The sequence below is a fragment of the Capricornis sumatraensis genome, chromosome 21, assembly GCF_032405125.1.
Source record: "Capricornis sumatraensis isolate serow.1 chromosome 21, serow.2, whole genome shotgun sequence".
NCBI lineage: Eukaryota > Metazoa > Chordata > Mammalia > Artiodactyla > Bovidae > Capricornis > Capricornis sumatraensis.
Window position 1 is genome coordinate 3,523,150 of NC_091089.1, and position 14,752 is coordinate 3,537,901.

A 14,752-nucleotide genomic window follows, 5' to 3' on the forward strand; every position below is an offset into this window, starting at 1 on the left:
GCATATATGGGGAAAAAAAAACAGAAAACAACGGCACATACCCAAGAAAAGGCTCAGAAAAGACACAAGAAGATATCAAGTTCACGCCTCAAGCTGAGCTGACAATCAAACAACAACCAACAAAAGCAAACACAGAGCCCCAGCAAGCCCTGATTTTAACTTCCGGGTTACCACATCATTATATCCAAATGTTTGTTGAATAGCAAAACGTAACAAGGCATAAAAGAAGCAGAAAAGCATGCGCCATTCAAAGGAAAAATATAAACTAACTATCCCTGAAAAAAACCCGATGGCAGATATACTAGACAAAGACTTTAAAAGAAAACTATTAAAGATGTTTAAAGACAAAGATGTGGAGAAAGTCAAGACGACGAAGTATGAACAGAGCAGAAATGTGAATGAAGAGACAGAAAATCCAAAAAGAAACCAAAAGAAATTCAAGAGCTGAAAAGTATGATGATCAAAATGAAAAATTCACTAAAGGGACTCAAGGCAGTTTGAGCAGACAGAAGGATCACAGGAGACATTATGTATTAATTAAATGTTAAATAAGGCACAATGATATGACAATTAAAAACAATTATGTTCCTAATGGGGCTTTCCAGGTGGTGCAGTGGTAAAGAACCCGCCTGCCAGCGCAGGAGACTTAAGAGACAACGGATGTAACTAATTTGAATGCAGGTCCAATCCCTGGGTCGGGAAGATCCCCTGGAGAGGGCATGGCAACCCATTCCAGTATTCTTGCCTGGAGAATCCCATGGACAGAGGAACCTGCCTGGTTACAGTCTATGGGGTCGCATAAAATTGGAAATGAATGAAGTGACTTAGTACGCATACATGTCCTAATGAAAATGAAAGACAATTATGAAGCAACTGATAAAATTGAAGGCAGGACAACCCTGATATCAAAGCCAAACAAAGAGAATACCTAGAAAAGTAAACTACACATCAATATCTTCTCTGAACAATGATACAAAACTGTTATAAAGCTTTCTGAACTGCAATTCTATACAATTTAGCTTTAAAATTTAAGTTGGTGCTCCCATTACTTTTCCAGAACTCTTTAATCACGTAAGTGCTTTTGTCAGTTTCTAACACAATTATGTGCTGAAGAATACACAGTGCCTATGAAGTTTGCTTTCAATTCTGTAACAACAATGATGGACTTTAAACATTAAACATTTTTCTAATATTGAGAAAATTACTGTAAAGGATAGTTCTTTACCAATCTCATATAGTGCAGAAGACAGACTGGGATGATGGGAAAGAAATTATCTCTAAATAACTTTCTCTCTGGGTTTCCTTCCTCTTAATGTTATATAGTTTGAAAAGATAAAATTTGCCTTGAGGGGGAGAGTGCAAAATGTTATAATTTCAAGCTGTTTTCTCAATAGTGCATCCTATTTAACAAACAATAGGGATATGCTTTTTAAAAGGAGAGTATTTTGATTCAAAAAGACATGAACAACGGTAAGTGTGCTATGGTTTACAAAGGAAATTACAGTAGAAAATGCAGCATAAAAAAGATTAAGTGGGAATGTGATGTTAAAGGACCACAGATGCTGTTAATATTTCAAAACTGGCTACAGTTTTAAACTCCAAAGTACAGAGAGAATAGCTATGCCTTTAACAATAAGCAAAATTAATGATACCGATAATAATAGCATGAATCACTTATATAACACTAAATGCCATATAGCACATAATTTATGTAAACCTGACATTGTTTCAAGGGAATGGACAGTAATCACAGCATGCATGTCTGCCTTAAACTCTGCATGGGCAGTGACATATAGAATGTCTACTGCCACAGGACACCTTAATCAATCTTTGATTCTTATCAAATTACACAGGCTGAGTCAAAAGAAACATATTTTCTCCTTTGTATTGACACATTATACTATAAAAAAGGAATATAAGCAGATACCACTTTTTAAAATGTTCAGTTGTTATTTTGGTAAACTAAGCTCCAGTTACAAAACAAGTTACACTTAACATGGTTTTTTCTTTCCTTTTTGAAAAATGCACACAAAAGCAAAGATTTTTCCATCTGAAATAATCTAAAACTCACGATTGAAATAATTATGAGTGAATAATGAGTGAAACAATGATAATAATAATGAGTGAAAAAAAACTTTGGTAGGAACATCAAATGAAGGCAATGAACTGTACTGTTAAGAGCCTGCAGTAATTCGCACAAGTTAACAAAAAGCCCAGATGCAATCAAGGTCTGGGCTCTGACACTATCCGTGCATTTGGACCTCTTCCCCACTCACAGGAAAATGCAGTCTTCAGAAGTCTCTCCCACATTTACGCTGCGCATATTAGCGACAGGTGATGCTGTCTGCTCTCACCGTTGGCCTGGGCACTCTGGAGAGGCTGTGAGGCCATGAATAAACTGCAGCTACTTTTATGGCAGCACTTGCAGAAATAAAGTCATATAGTCATGCCTGTCTCCTCCTCCTCGTGTCTACATTCCCACTCTGCTCATTACCCGACACACAATATGCCCTTAGTAAGAAAGAAGGAAAGTGAAAGTGAAGTCGCTCAGTTGTGTCTGACTCATTGTGACCCCATGGACACCAGTCTCCTCCGCCCATGGGATTTTCTAGGCAAGATTACTGGAGTGGGTTGCCATTTCAAGCTTCCTCAAATGATCACAACTGTTCACCAACCCTTGTATGTGACCAAGAGTGAGACAAAGATGGGTGTACTACCAGAAATCTTTAAAAATAATTGCAGCAACTAAAAATAAACTACAATTGTAAATATTAAAATCCCTTAAGTATTATAAGTCATTTGTAGCATCAGTATAAGGTGCTAAATCCAAAAGTTACTAAATCCTAACAATAATTGAGGGAAGAAGGGACTTAAAGGTATACCAAAACACCAGTGAAAAGAATGCAGAATGAAATATATGTATGTACATAAGAAAACAGATGTGCACTTACACACACACATCCATCCAACCAGTCAGTGAAAATCAAGAAATGATGTGGATATCATCCTGTCCAAAATAATAACTGAAACAGCTGAATTACTTCATTTTACTGACTCATAATATTTTAAGGGAGAAGGATCTTCTTAAGAGTAAATATGCTAAAAACAGAAAAACTGTACTTAATGTATTTCAAAGAAATATCTGACACAGGAAAATTTAAGAACCTGAAATATTCTCTAAGTCTTCACTTTTTAGGTCAGAGCTTGTTTGAATTGATTCTTGATTTAATTACACTTTCAAAATAAAGGTTTGCTATAATGTTTTTAACGTACACAATGAATATACTTGCATCTAACAAAAGATTTAACTTACCCTTGTAAATGTGCCTTCAAAGCTATGAATATCCAGTTGTGGCTTCTGAGCATAAACATAAGCGTTGATAGAAAAAAGGTCCTGGAATACAGAATATCTGAATTAATTACATGATAATTAAACAAAACTACTTGGAAAGTTCTCAGTTACCAGCTAATATTTTTCATATATCATTTACCAAAAGAGGTGATTTTCTTATATGTTGTGTGCCAGTACTATGAATCGTGATGCAAAAGAACCCAAAGAAACTACCACTTTTAAGCTCAAGAGCAGTGCGGGGATCTCTTGACTTTAAAGGACGACTGCTATACCTCATGGCAGGTTGTGTCGGGAGCGGTCAGGAGCACCTAGCACTAACCCCATGGACCATGAGCTTGAATGTGAGCCTGACCCACTTCCCAAGACTCCTCCTGTACACACACCTCCTGCAGCAGTCTAATTACTGAAGCCACTGTCCCCAAAGGGGATGCCCTGCCCTGGACCGTGCCTGAGATAAATGGGCAGGATGGAAGTGCTGGAGCTATGGAATGCTATCTGAAAAGTCTGAAGATTCAGAACGCCTCCTGACCAGTTCCTGAACACGACTTGTCTTCCTGCGAAGCCAGCCCGTGCCTGTTCTCGGTGCTAACTACTCCGGGCCCTTTCATGGCAGCAACCAAGGCAGTGAGGCGCACATGCTGAGCCCTGGGGGTCCCCTGTGAGAAGCATCAAAACGGGGGGGGATCTGGGGGATCCCTCAACACAGTCTGCCATTTTTGTAAGTTTGGCTTTTGTTTTCTATTTTGTTTTGCCTCATGGCTGCTAACACTCAGAAAACCGCAGATTTCCAGGCGTGAAGAACGAAGGTCAGATCACAGATGCTGAAGCTCCACAGAGGAGGTAAAGCCCCAAAGGGCAGCTCCAGGAGGTGCCGCGAGCCCCACACTCTCGGCCTGAGTCCCGAGCCCCTCATGCAGGCAGGTTCCAGCTCAGCCAGAAGGAGCAAAAGAGCCCCATGGCTCTCCACTGCAGGGAAGACGAGGTGGGGGTCTGATTTCAGTCCAGTCAACACCAGTTCAAACCAAACCAAATAAGAAACCCAATACTCTTCAGAACATTATAGAATCCAGAGTCTCTACAAGGTATCATTATGTTGAAGACACAATCCTAATGTCCAGACACAAGAAGAAATGAGAATACAAGATCCACATTCAAGGAGAATCTAATCAATGAAGACTAATTCTGACATGACCAGACATTAGAATGAGACCAGATGAGAATTTCAAAGCAGTTATTAGGACATTCCAAATCTTTAAAGAAAAACATTCTCTTAAAGAAAAAACAAATAAGAAACCACAGCAGAGAAAAAGAAAACATATTTACAAAAAAGGACCAATTGGAAATTCTAGAATTGAAAAAACACAATTGAAATAAATTCACTCATTAGATAGGCTTAACGGAGAACAGAGTCGGTGAACCGGAAGACAGGTCAAGAGACGGCGACTCTGAAGAACACACAGAGACGAGACTGCGACAGCGAGTGTGGGTGCAGCGTCCCTGAGCACAGCAGGTGAGGTCCTGGAAGAGTGCACAGGAGAAAGAGCGGGAAAAGCTTTCTGAGAAACAGAGGCCAAAACCATGCCAGACTGGCTGACAGCCACATGTGTGCAGACTGAGGAGGCTCAGCAACCCCCCTAAAAGGTGGTTATGCTGTCACGGTAATTTTTTTAAAGTGACATTTTCATACAACAGAATATCTTTTGATACATGGAAGTAAAGAACTGTCTAGCAACATCCCCCATGTTTCTGAATTCACAAGAGCACTGAGAGGAGTGCATTTCATCTCGTATATTAGACACCAAATGACTGAATAATGGCACAATAATGAGAATGTCATTTGAAGCTTTTCATGATAATTTAAAAATCATTCTGAAGTTTTCAATAATGTAGGAATGCCTCTGCTATTAGGTCAAGGGCAACATTTGTTCACATTACTTAAAGGTCATTAAAATACATCCTTAATCATAACATGTGGTTCATTACAAATAAAATTGCCTTTCGTTCAATAAAACTAATTAAATGTAAATGGTATTGTTTACTGCTATACGGATCTTTTGAAATAAATCAGCGAGTCATGATTTATTGAAAATTGCTGTGACCGTGCTTCCCACATGCTTCCGAGCCCTGCCCACACGGCGGTGAGAAGCCAGACCTGCCATCATAGGGTGGGATCAGCCAGGACCACTCTGACTCAGTTTCAATTCTCTGATCACATTAGGTGCTCTGGACACAATGGAACTGGAAAGCCTGTTCGTGGGGGTGTGCTCAGTTTTTCAGGAAGGGCTCTAACACAGGTCACCCATTCCTGGTGTCGCCATGGACACAACGCTCCACTGTCGATGCGACATGCAGCAAATGGCACTGCACACTCCCAGAGCCTTTACGTCACACAGAAAGGTCAGAAGAGCGGTGGTTATGCGTAGTGTAAGCTATCAGATGAAACACCAAACTGCTCTGCTATGTCCAAAATGAAATTAGAGCTTTCCTTCCTATGAAAAAAAGTCTATATTTAATATGCCAAATTATATGAAGTTACAGATTTAAATTGATAGTTGAATCACAAATTCAGCTATATTTATCAAAACTTAAAATACTTTCATTTTCCAGTTAGCTCACCCAAATGCTTAACACACTATCAAAGTGTACCAACCATAAAATTTTAAAAGTAGCACTGTATGAACTGTACACTCTAGCTTTCTAAGCATTTTGTAATTCATACGTCTGTCACTAATAAAAATGAAGAAAATATCCTTATAATACTGAATGTGACAGAAAGTACAGGACTGTGATCACAGCCAAGGGAATATTCAAAAATACAGGAAACACAGTGGGATTCTAAACATTTTCTTAAGACATAACTTACAAGCAATAAATTATACATGCTTACAGTGTACAATTTTCTGCATCTTAATTCAAATACACACCTTGACACCAATAGGATCAACGTATGGACATTTCTGCCAGCGCTCTGCAGGCCCCTCTGCACACAGCCTCCGTCACGGCTGACCCATGCTCCTGGAATCTACGCAACACACACTACATCCTTGCTTGTTTGGCTTTTCTTTCAGAAAAATTCTGATACAGTGCCTTACCACTGCACTTCTTTTTTAACACTTTAGCAAATTAACTCTACTACCAATGTTCTGCTGCAACTGCTTCCAGGTGTCAAGCACCTCCCAACTCCTGGAAGGCAATGCAGAGGCAGACACTCTGGGGTGGGCCCCCCACCCCAAGCGTAACAGCAAACAGACATCCTCCAGTCACTGGAGTGTGTGGCATCTCCCCTCTGCAACCCTGGGGAGACTACTTGAGGATGTGTGCTGGGAACAGAAGGCAGGACACAGAGGAGGGAAAGGGCAGCTGAGAAGTAGCAGCAGGAAGCCTCCAGGGCTCAGCGGACAGGCTGAGGCCAATAGGCTTCACGGCTGTCTTGGGCGGCCTACCCTGTTAACAAGCAGTGAGAACTGAAAGCTGTCTTCAGTGAGAGCGCAACAGCACAGCCTTCTCTCGTCAACACCGGAGAAAAGGAAGAGCAAAGCCAACAGGAACGCCGGGGGTCTAAGTGAGGGTGCAGAGCGCGGAGAGGAGGAGTGCGCAGAGAAGACTCGGGCCCAGCTGCAGGCTGCCGTGAAAAGAACCTGCTCGACCGCACTCAGAAAACCATCTTTCAGCCACACAGATTTAGCAACAGGACTGAACCTCCTTCCCTATGGTCTATGTGCAGGGAATATTTTAATAATTACAAGACAATAAATGCTAATGACCAGCCTCTCACTTTGAGACTACCGCTGACAAACACTGACAGTGGTTAAAATGATAAACACGGGTGAAGAACAGCCTTCTGGGCACAACACAAAATCCACATTTGAAAAAGAAAACGTATAAATATTTACCTACATAGAATTTAAAACATTTACACATTAATATGGCAAAAGATATAAAGTGAAAAGTCAGGAAAGTCTGGGAGAACAGGTCTGCAGAGTCTGCACACTCAGACACCGAAGTTGAGGCTTTAAAACAGAACCTCCCAGGGCAAGCTTAAAATTGTGCTAAAATAGTGAGCAAGTCAGCAAAGGGCCAGCAGTTGTTTTTGATTTCCTACTTAGAGTTCAACTCAAAACAAATGCTAGATGGACTGGAGGGTTCATGTGTAAAGCATAATTATTTTTAAAGTAACCATTTATAACCATGGAGTGGAAACAGTCTAAGCAAGAAATAAAGGCAGTGATTATTGATTTTTAAAATATTTTTATTGAAATATATGACATGTAACGTTGTGTAAATTTAAGATGTACAAGTCAGTTTGAAAGTCATTGTAATGATAATTAGCACTTCTATCACATTATATAAATAACCATTTTAGAGACTACTTTAAAAACTATTGTTGCTGCTGCTAAGTCACTTTAGTCATGTCCAACTCTGTGCGACTCCATAGACGGCAGCCCACCAGGCTCTGCCATCTCTGGGGTTCTCCAGGCAAGAACACTGGAGTGGGTTGCCATTTCCTTCTCCAATGCATGAAAGTGAAAAGTGAAAGTGAAGTCACTCAGTCGTTTCCGACACTCCGAGATCCCATGGACTGCAGCCTACCAGACTCCTCCGTCAGGTCACCTTATTTAAAGATAGTAAACTTTTATATGGACAAAAGAAACTATAAACAAAAATATTTAAAACAGATTAACACAGTGAAGAATGAAAAATGATTAGCCAACTACATATAAAAACCTCTTTAAAAACATACAACAGGAAAATGGGTAGACAACATGAACAGAAACTTACAAAAAAATACAATAAGTCTACTTCCTTAGGTAAGAAATCTTCAACCTCACAAAAAGATTAAAAGCATATTTAAATGGTATGCCACTCTTGCAGTCATCAGACTGGAAGAGGCTGACGGGTCACCTGACTAATGTACAGGAGATGAGCCGGTCTGTCACTGTCGTCTTCTAGAGAGCATTCTGGCGAAAGGATCAAATCCCTGCACTATGCCTACTTCTGCACTCTGTTATCATCTATAAAATACCAAAAACATTAACTTTCACATTCACCAATACCAGGCTGGTCCCAGAGGTTACAATTTGCCAAATACCATGCAGCTAAAAAACTCCTTCAGAGACATGTATTTTCTAACATAAAAGAATAACCCCCAAACATACTGCTGAACGCCTATCCTAACAGGAAAAATGTGCACAGCTTCACTCATGTGTTTGTGAAGGAAGCTGTGTGGTTGAGAACAAGGGTATAAAGCGCCTTCCAGGACAGAGGAGACATGGCTGGGGTGTGCCCCGTCCTCCTGGCAGGTATGTTCCTGAAGTAAGCAAACCCTCCAATAGCAAAGGCCCATTGCTCTGGACTTGTTAAACTTTATGCTTGATGGACCACCTTTTAATTTTAAATATCATGGAGCTCAGTCAGCCCACAAGACACATATTTCTCACTAAGAATTAATCAAACCTCTACAAGCTGTGTCATTGCAGCTGGTGTGGGACTTGTCGTCCCACTGCAAGATGAACCAATCACGTGAGTCAGCTGTTTTCAGACACAGGACACAGTGTTCCTGGTAGAGTCGCAGGACTGGGACCCTCGGGAGACGAGAACGCAGCTGCAAGCCCCAGGGAGGCCAGCTTCCTGCCCAGGGGAGGTGCTGCACCCGGTGCCAGGGGGCTGGCAGGCACCGGCACGGAGGGAGTGAGAGGGAAGGACGGGCCACAGCTGGCCTCGTCCTGAGTCTGCTCCCCCGTCGGACCGAGGGAGGACGAGGGAAGTGATGGCTAGCAGAGTGTGACCAGGAGCCTCCTGCCCAGCCCCAGGGACGACACAAAGCTGGGGAGAGACACAGTCTGAGTGGCCAGAGTTAGAAGTACCTCAGAACAGCCTGGGATGCCCAAGGTTACCCCAGGAGGCGCAGACCCTGGGGTGGGTTACATTAGCATCATGATAAAGGGGACGTCAGGCCTCCCCAACAAAGCTTAAGAACAAGTCTTGGAAAGGTCAAGTTTATCCACAAGTTATGGAACTAAGAAAATGAAGATTAGTAGGTTGCGAAGTAAGAGAAAACCACAGTATTTACATTATTCAGCACCCAATTAGAAGTTATCAACAATGCAAGGAAGCAGGAAAGTGTGACCTGTAACAAGGAGAAAAATTCTTTAATAAGAAACATACTCAGAAATAACAGAGACAATGGAATTAATAAACAAAAAATAAGTATCACAAACTGCTGAAAGAGTTAAATGAAACTATGAACACATTAGAAGAGAAGAGGACTTAAACAATAACAAAAACTGGTGACCACATGGAACCTGGTTCCAGAGATTAAAAATACAGTATTTGGAATAAAATAATTTGTTGCTGCTGCTGCTAAGTCGCTTCAATCATGTCCGACTCTGCGACCCCATAGACGGCAGCCCACCAGGCTCCTCCTGTCCCTGGGATTCTCCAGGCAAGAACACTGGAGTGGGTTGCCATTTCCTTCTCCAAGGTCTTTAACAGAAAACTAGACACTGGTGAATTTAAAAACCGAGCAACATGGCAATTCCCTGGGAAGTGAGCATCAGAAGCTTGACACGGGTAGGAACGTCGAGTCTAACACACTTGTCACCCGTGTCCCAGGGAGAGGAGTCTGGGCAGAAAGGAGGACGGAAAGAGAAGAAAACCATGAGCCCACAGACCCAAGAAACCCAACAAACTCTAAGGAAGAAAGGAATTTCAATGCAGGTACTACCGGAAGTATAGCTGATGGAAAGCACCTAAGGAGTCAAAATCCTGCCAAGGCTGACATGTGTCACACAGATTTAGTTTCCCCAAAGTGTGATACATACAAGAATGAGGGAGTCCCTGGTGATTCACAGAATTAACTGTGAACCATGAGCTGTCCCTACTTCCATCAAAGCCAGCCCATCTCAGGACAGTGAGCAAATCCAGAGGATTCAATCCCCTTCCCTGAAACAACTACTTGGCTTCAAGGTCACTCTTAAGACAATCTCAGTCCTTCTTTACTCTCCAATGAATATCAGCAAATCATGTTAAGATAAAGCTGCTCTCATTCAAATAAATAGCATATACAACACAAAACAACACCGAACGGCCACAACTGTGATTTTGCTTAAAGCAAAAAGAAAGATGTGTAGCAGTTTCAGAGATCCTGAGCACCTGTGAGATGGACTTTCAGAGACCATGGAACATGCTGAAATCCACAAGCACGGTGCCCTCTATCCTGTCCATCCCCAGGCAGCAGAGGCCCAGCCAGAACTCTGCAGCTGTCTTTCTCCTCCTCACGAGCTGACAGACACAGGGACACTGTACCTCCTCCTCCCCAGGGAGGACTTTCCCCTCTCAGAGGGAAAAGCTGAAGTGGATGGGCTGGGTTCAGGGCTGGGGATGCCCCCCTGAATTATCCCAAAGCAGCATCTTAACGGCCTTCTGGGAGTCAGTTAGTTACCAAAAACGGACTCATCTAACCCCCACCAGGAGTCTCGATTTCAAAGATTACTCAAATGACAGGATTAAAAATAGAAACAACAAGGAAAGGGAAAGAAAAGAAGGAAAACCTGAGCCAAGCTCAGAACATTCAAAACTACACCTCAAACAGGGTATGTGCTAAGATATCACAGAAATTATGTCGGCATAATTTTCGATGAGTTTAGTAGTGAAATTATTCTTTACATTATCAATGGATTAATCAAGTTAGCTGGTACATAAGTGCACAGGAATGACCATACAGTAACTGATGGCAGTAATGACAGCAACGCTCACCCCCAGAGCGGGCAGCCTCTGTGTGCAGCTCACCGCCACTTTCAGCTTCCAGTCAGTTTCACCATCGAGTTGATCAGTTCGAATAAAACATGAACCTTGGAATAAGAGAAGAAAAATTCCTGAGTTATGGGTACCTTAAAGCCACAATTCATCATACAGTGGTGATACACAAATGATATATCTAGAGATTCCCATTTTTCCCATGGAAAATCCTTGAAAGTCTACTTATTTGACTCACAAAATGAGTTTGCTGAAAAGACAGAGCTCTTTAACTGTTTAGGTAATTATCTCCTGTTTGGTGTTCCTCACTATTAAGGTTTAGTATTAATTAGTGCTTTATTTTAGAAAGGTATGCTGCTGCTAAGTCGCTTCAGTCATGTCCAACTCTGTGAGACCCCCATAGATGGCAGCCCACCAGGCTCCCCTTCCCCTGGGATTCTCCAGGCAAGAACAATGGAGTGGGTTGCTATTTCCTTCTCCAATGCATGAAAGTGAAAAGTGAAAGTGAAGTCGCTCAGTCGTGTCTGACTCTTTGCAATCCCACGGACTGCAGCCTACCAGGCTCCTCCGTCCATGGGGTTTTCCAGGCAAGAGTACTGGAGTGGGGTGCCATTGCCTTCTCCGTAGAAAGGTATAGTGGTGGCAAATAAGCACATGGAAAGATGCTCCACATCACAAAAGGGAAATGAAAGGGAAAACAACAAGGAGACACCACTCAACACCTATCAGAACGGCCAGACTCTAGAACACTGACAGCACCAAGTGCTGGGGGACTCAGAGCAACATGAACTCTCTTTCATGGTTGCTGGGAATGCAAAATGGTGCAGCCACTTCAGAAGACAGTTTCGTGTTTTTTCACAAAGCTAAACATAATTTTACCATACAATCCAGCAACCGCACTTCCTGACATTTATCCAAAAGAGCTGAGGAACTTATGTCCCACGATATCCTGCATGCAGATTTTATACCAGCTTTATTCACAACTGCCAAAACTTGGAAACAACCAAGACGTCCTTGGGTGAGTGAATGGATCACTGTGGTAAATGTGGATAATGGAGAATAATTCAGCAATACAATAAAATGAGCTATCAAGTCATGAAAAGATATGGAGGAACTTTAAATGTTTCTCAGTGAAAGAAACAAATCTCAAAAGGCTGCATACTATGTGATTCCAATTACATGACATTCTGGAAAAGAAAAAACTATGGAAACACTGAAAAGATCAGTGGTTCCCCAGGATGGAGTAGGGGCAGAGGCAAACAGGCAGAGCACAGAAGATTTTAGTCAGTGAAAATACTCTGCATGATACTATATACAATGATGGATGGGTGTCATTATACATTTGCCAAAACCCACAGAATGTACTACACCAAGAGGGAATCTTAATGCAAATGATGGAAGCTTGGTGATGGTGATGTGCCAGTTTGAGTCTGCCAATTGTAACAAACGGCACGTCTGGTGGGGATGCTGATAATGAGGGAAGCTACCCGTGTGTAGGGGCAGGGAGTATACTGGAAACCCCTGCATCTCCTTCTCACTGTTCTGTGAACCTAAGAACAAAGTACAAAGTTTTTAAAAACCTTGAAGAAACATATTCAGATTATTATAGAAAATATAAACCAAAAATGTTACACATACGTTTGTTCTCTGCAGGATAGGAAAACTGCAAATAACTGAAGCTGGACTATAGTAACCTACATCTAAATTTATATTGGAACACCTGCAAAAATGGAGGTTATTTTTCACTGTACTTTTTTCATATTTATATTTCTGAGCGCCCCCTTCCCCTGTCTAGCAGTGTTTGCTCCTGTCCATCAATTTTATGTAGAATTATACTATTGACCAGCACAGCTCAGCAAGTGCAGCTCTGGTGAACGGCTCACTGCATACATGCTCCTTTAACAGAGCTCAAGCTATGACAACTATTGGCTGACTACACATCCTCTCCACTTCAGTAGCTAATTTCATCAATAAGTTATCTCATGGCCTTTTCCCTTTTATCTAGAGGAAGAGACTGCCATATGCCAGGTCAGCTTTCAATAGTGATCTCTATAGCAAAACAGAAGCATTAAATAAAAGGTTTGCATGCTATCTGGAAATAAATACCTCCTAACAGTGTCAGACTTTTATTTTGGGGCTCCAAAATCACTGCAGATGGTAACTGCAGCCATGAAATTAAAAGACGCTTACTCCTTGGAAGAAAAGTTATGACCAACATAGATAGCATATTCAAAAGCAGAGACATTACTTTGCCAACTAAGGTCCGTCTAGTCAAGGCTATGGTTTTTCCTGTGGTCATGTATGGATGTGAGAGTTGGACTGTGAAGAAAGATGAACGCCCGAGAATTGATGCTTTTGAACTGTGGTGTTGGAGAAGACTCTTGAGAGTCCCTTGGACTGCAAGGAGATCCAACCAGTCCATTCTGAAGGAGATCAGCCCTGGGATTTCTTTGGAAGGAATGATGCTAAAGCTGAAACTCCAGTACTTTGGCCACCTCATGCAAAGAGTTGACTCATTGGAAAAGACTTTGATGCTGGGAGGGATTGGGGGCAGGAGGAGAAGGGGACGACTGAGGATGAGATGGCTGGATGGCATCACCGACTCGATGGACATGAGTCTGAGTGAACTCCGGGAGTTGGTGATGGACAGGGAGGCCTGGCGTGCTGTGACTCATGGGGCAGCAAAGAGTCAGACACGACTGAGTGACTGAACTGAACTGAACTGACTGAACATCTTTCAAAAAATAAATGAAGACCTAATGAAGATTTTATAGGAAATGTCTAGGACTGTTCAGTAAGAACTTAGGAAAGAAAGGCAGCACTGTCAACTTCTGAATTAACTCATGTGGCTTGGCCTTGCTTCACATTATTATACGTTGATACACCACACTGGTCTTAGGTGTGTACCCAACATCCACTGAACACCACCATACTGAAAGCATTATTCCAGGTACTACAGTTCCTACTGATCTTAATAAGGTTATGGTTTAATAATTAGATAGACAACCAAATAAAATTAAAGAAAAAAAATGTGCTGGGAGAAGCACAGAGTATGCATGCCACTGGCCATACAAGTAGCCCAGCCATAAAGTTCTAAAATAAAACTTAGTCATTTGGAGTAGCTTTTTAGAGCCTTATACCGGAAATGGGGTGGAGGACTTCTGTGAGAGGCCGGAAGGGAGAAGGATTCAGCTGGAAAATGACTATGATATACACTCAAGGAAAAGAAGACCCACAGTAGCATGTATCAAGTGTTCAAGTCTTCTGGGCATGGGGGTCCTCTGGTCACCTAGTGATTAGGATGCTGGGCTCTCATTGCCACAGGCCCCATGTTCAATCCCTGGCTGGGGAACTAAGATCCCACAAGATATGCAGTGCGACTCCCCCAAGCCCCCAAAAGTCTCCTTAGAAAATTTTGAACCTCAAGGGCCAAAGGGCCAGAATAAAAGCTACCAACAGTGGGCCAGGGCAGGAAGGATGAGGCCTGGGACAAAGTAGCGGGCAAAGCAGTAAGGGACACTGGAGGGATTCAACACAAGCACACTTCTCTGGCCCGGCTCTCTCCGAGTAGGTCTTTCAAAGATTATAATGAGAAATCTGTATGCAGGTCAGGAAACAACAGTTAGAACTGGACATGGAACAACA

General features: G+C 42.1%; 1 protein-coding gene across 1 annotated transcript in view; it reads right to left on the reverse strand.

The window, feature by feature from the left end:
* ATP9B (ATPase phospholipid transporting 9B (putative)) overlaps positions 1-14,752 on the reverse strand; it is a 154,254-nt gene that overhangs the window by 81,114 nt on the left and 58,388 nt on the right. Inside the window, exons 8-9 of the mRNA XM_068993543.1 lie at positions 11,108-11,202; positions 3,314-3,394 (exon numbers count right to left, since the gene is read on the reverse strand). Coding sequence (XP_068849644.1) covers positions 3,314-3,394; positions 11,108-11,202 — 176 coding nt within the window. The remainder of the gene's footprint in view (positions 1-3,313; positions 3,395-11,107; positions 11,203-14,752) is intronic.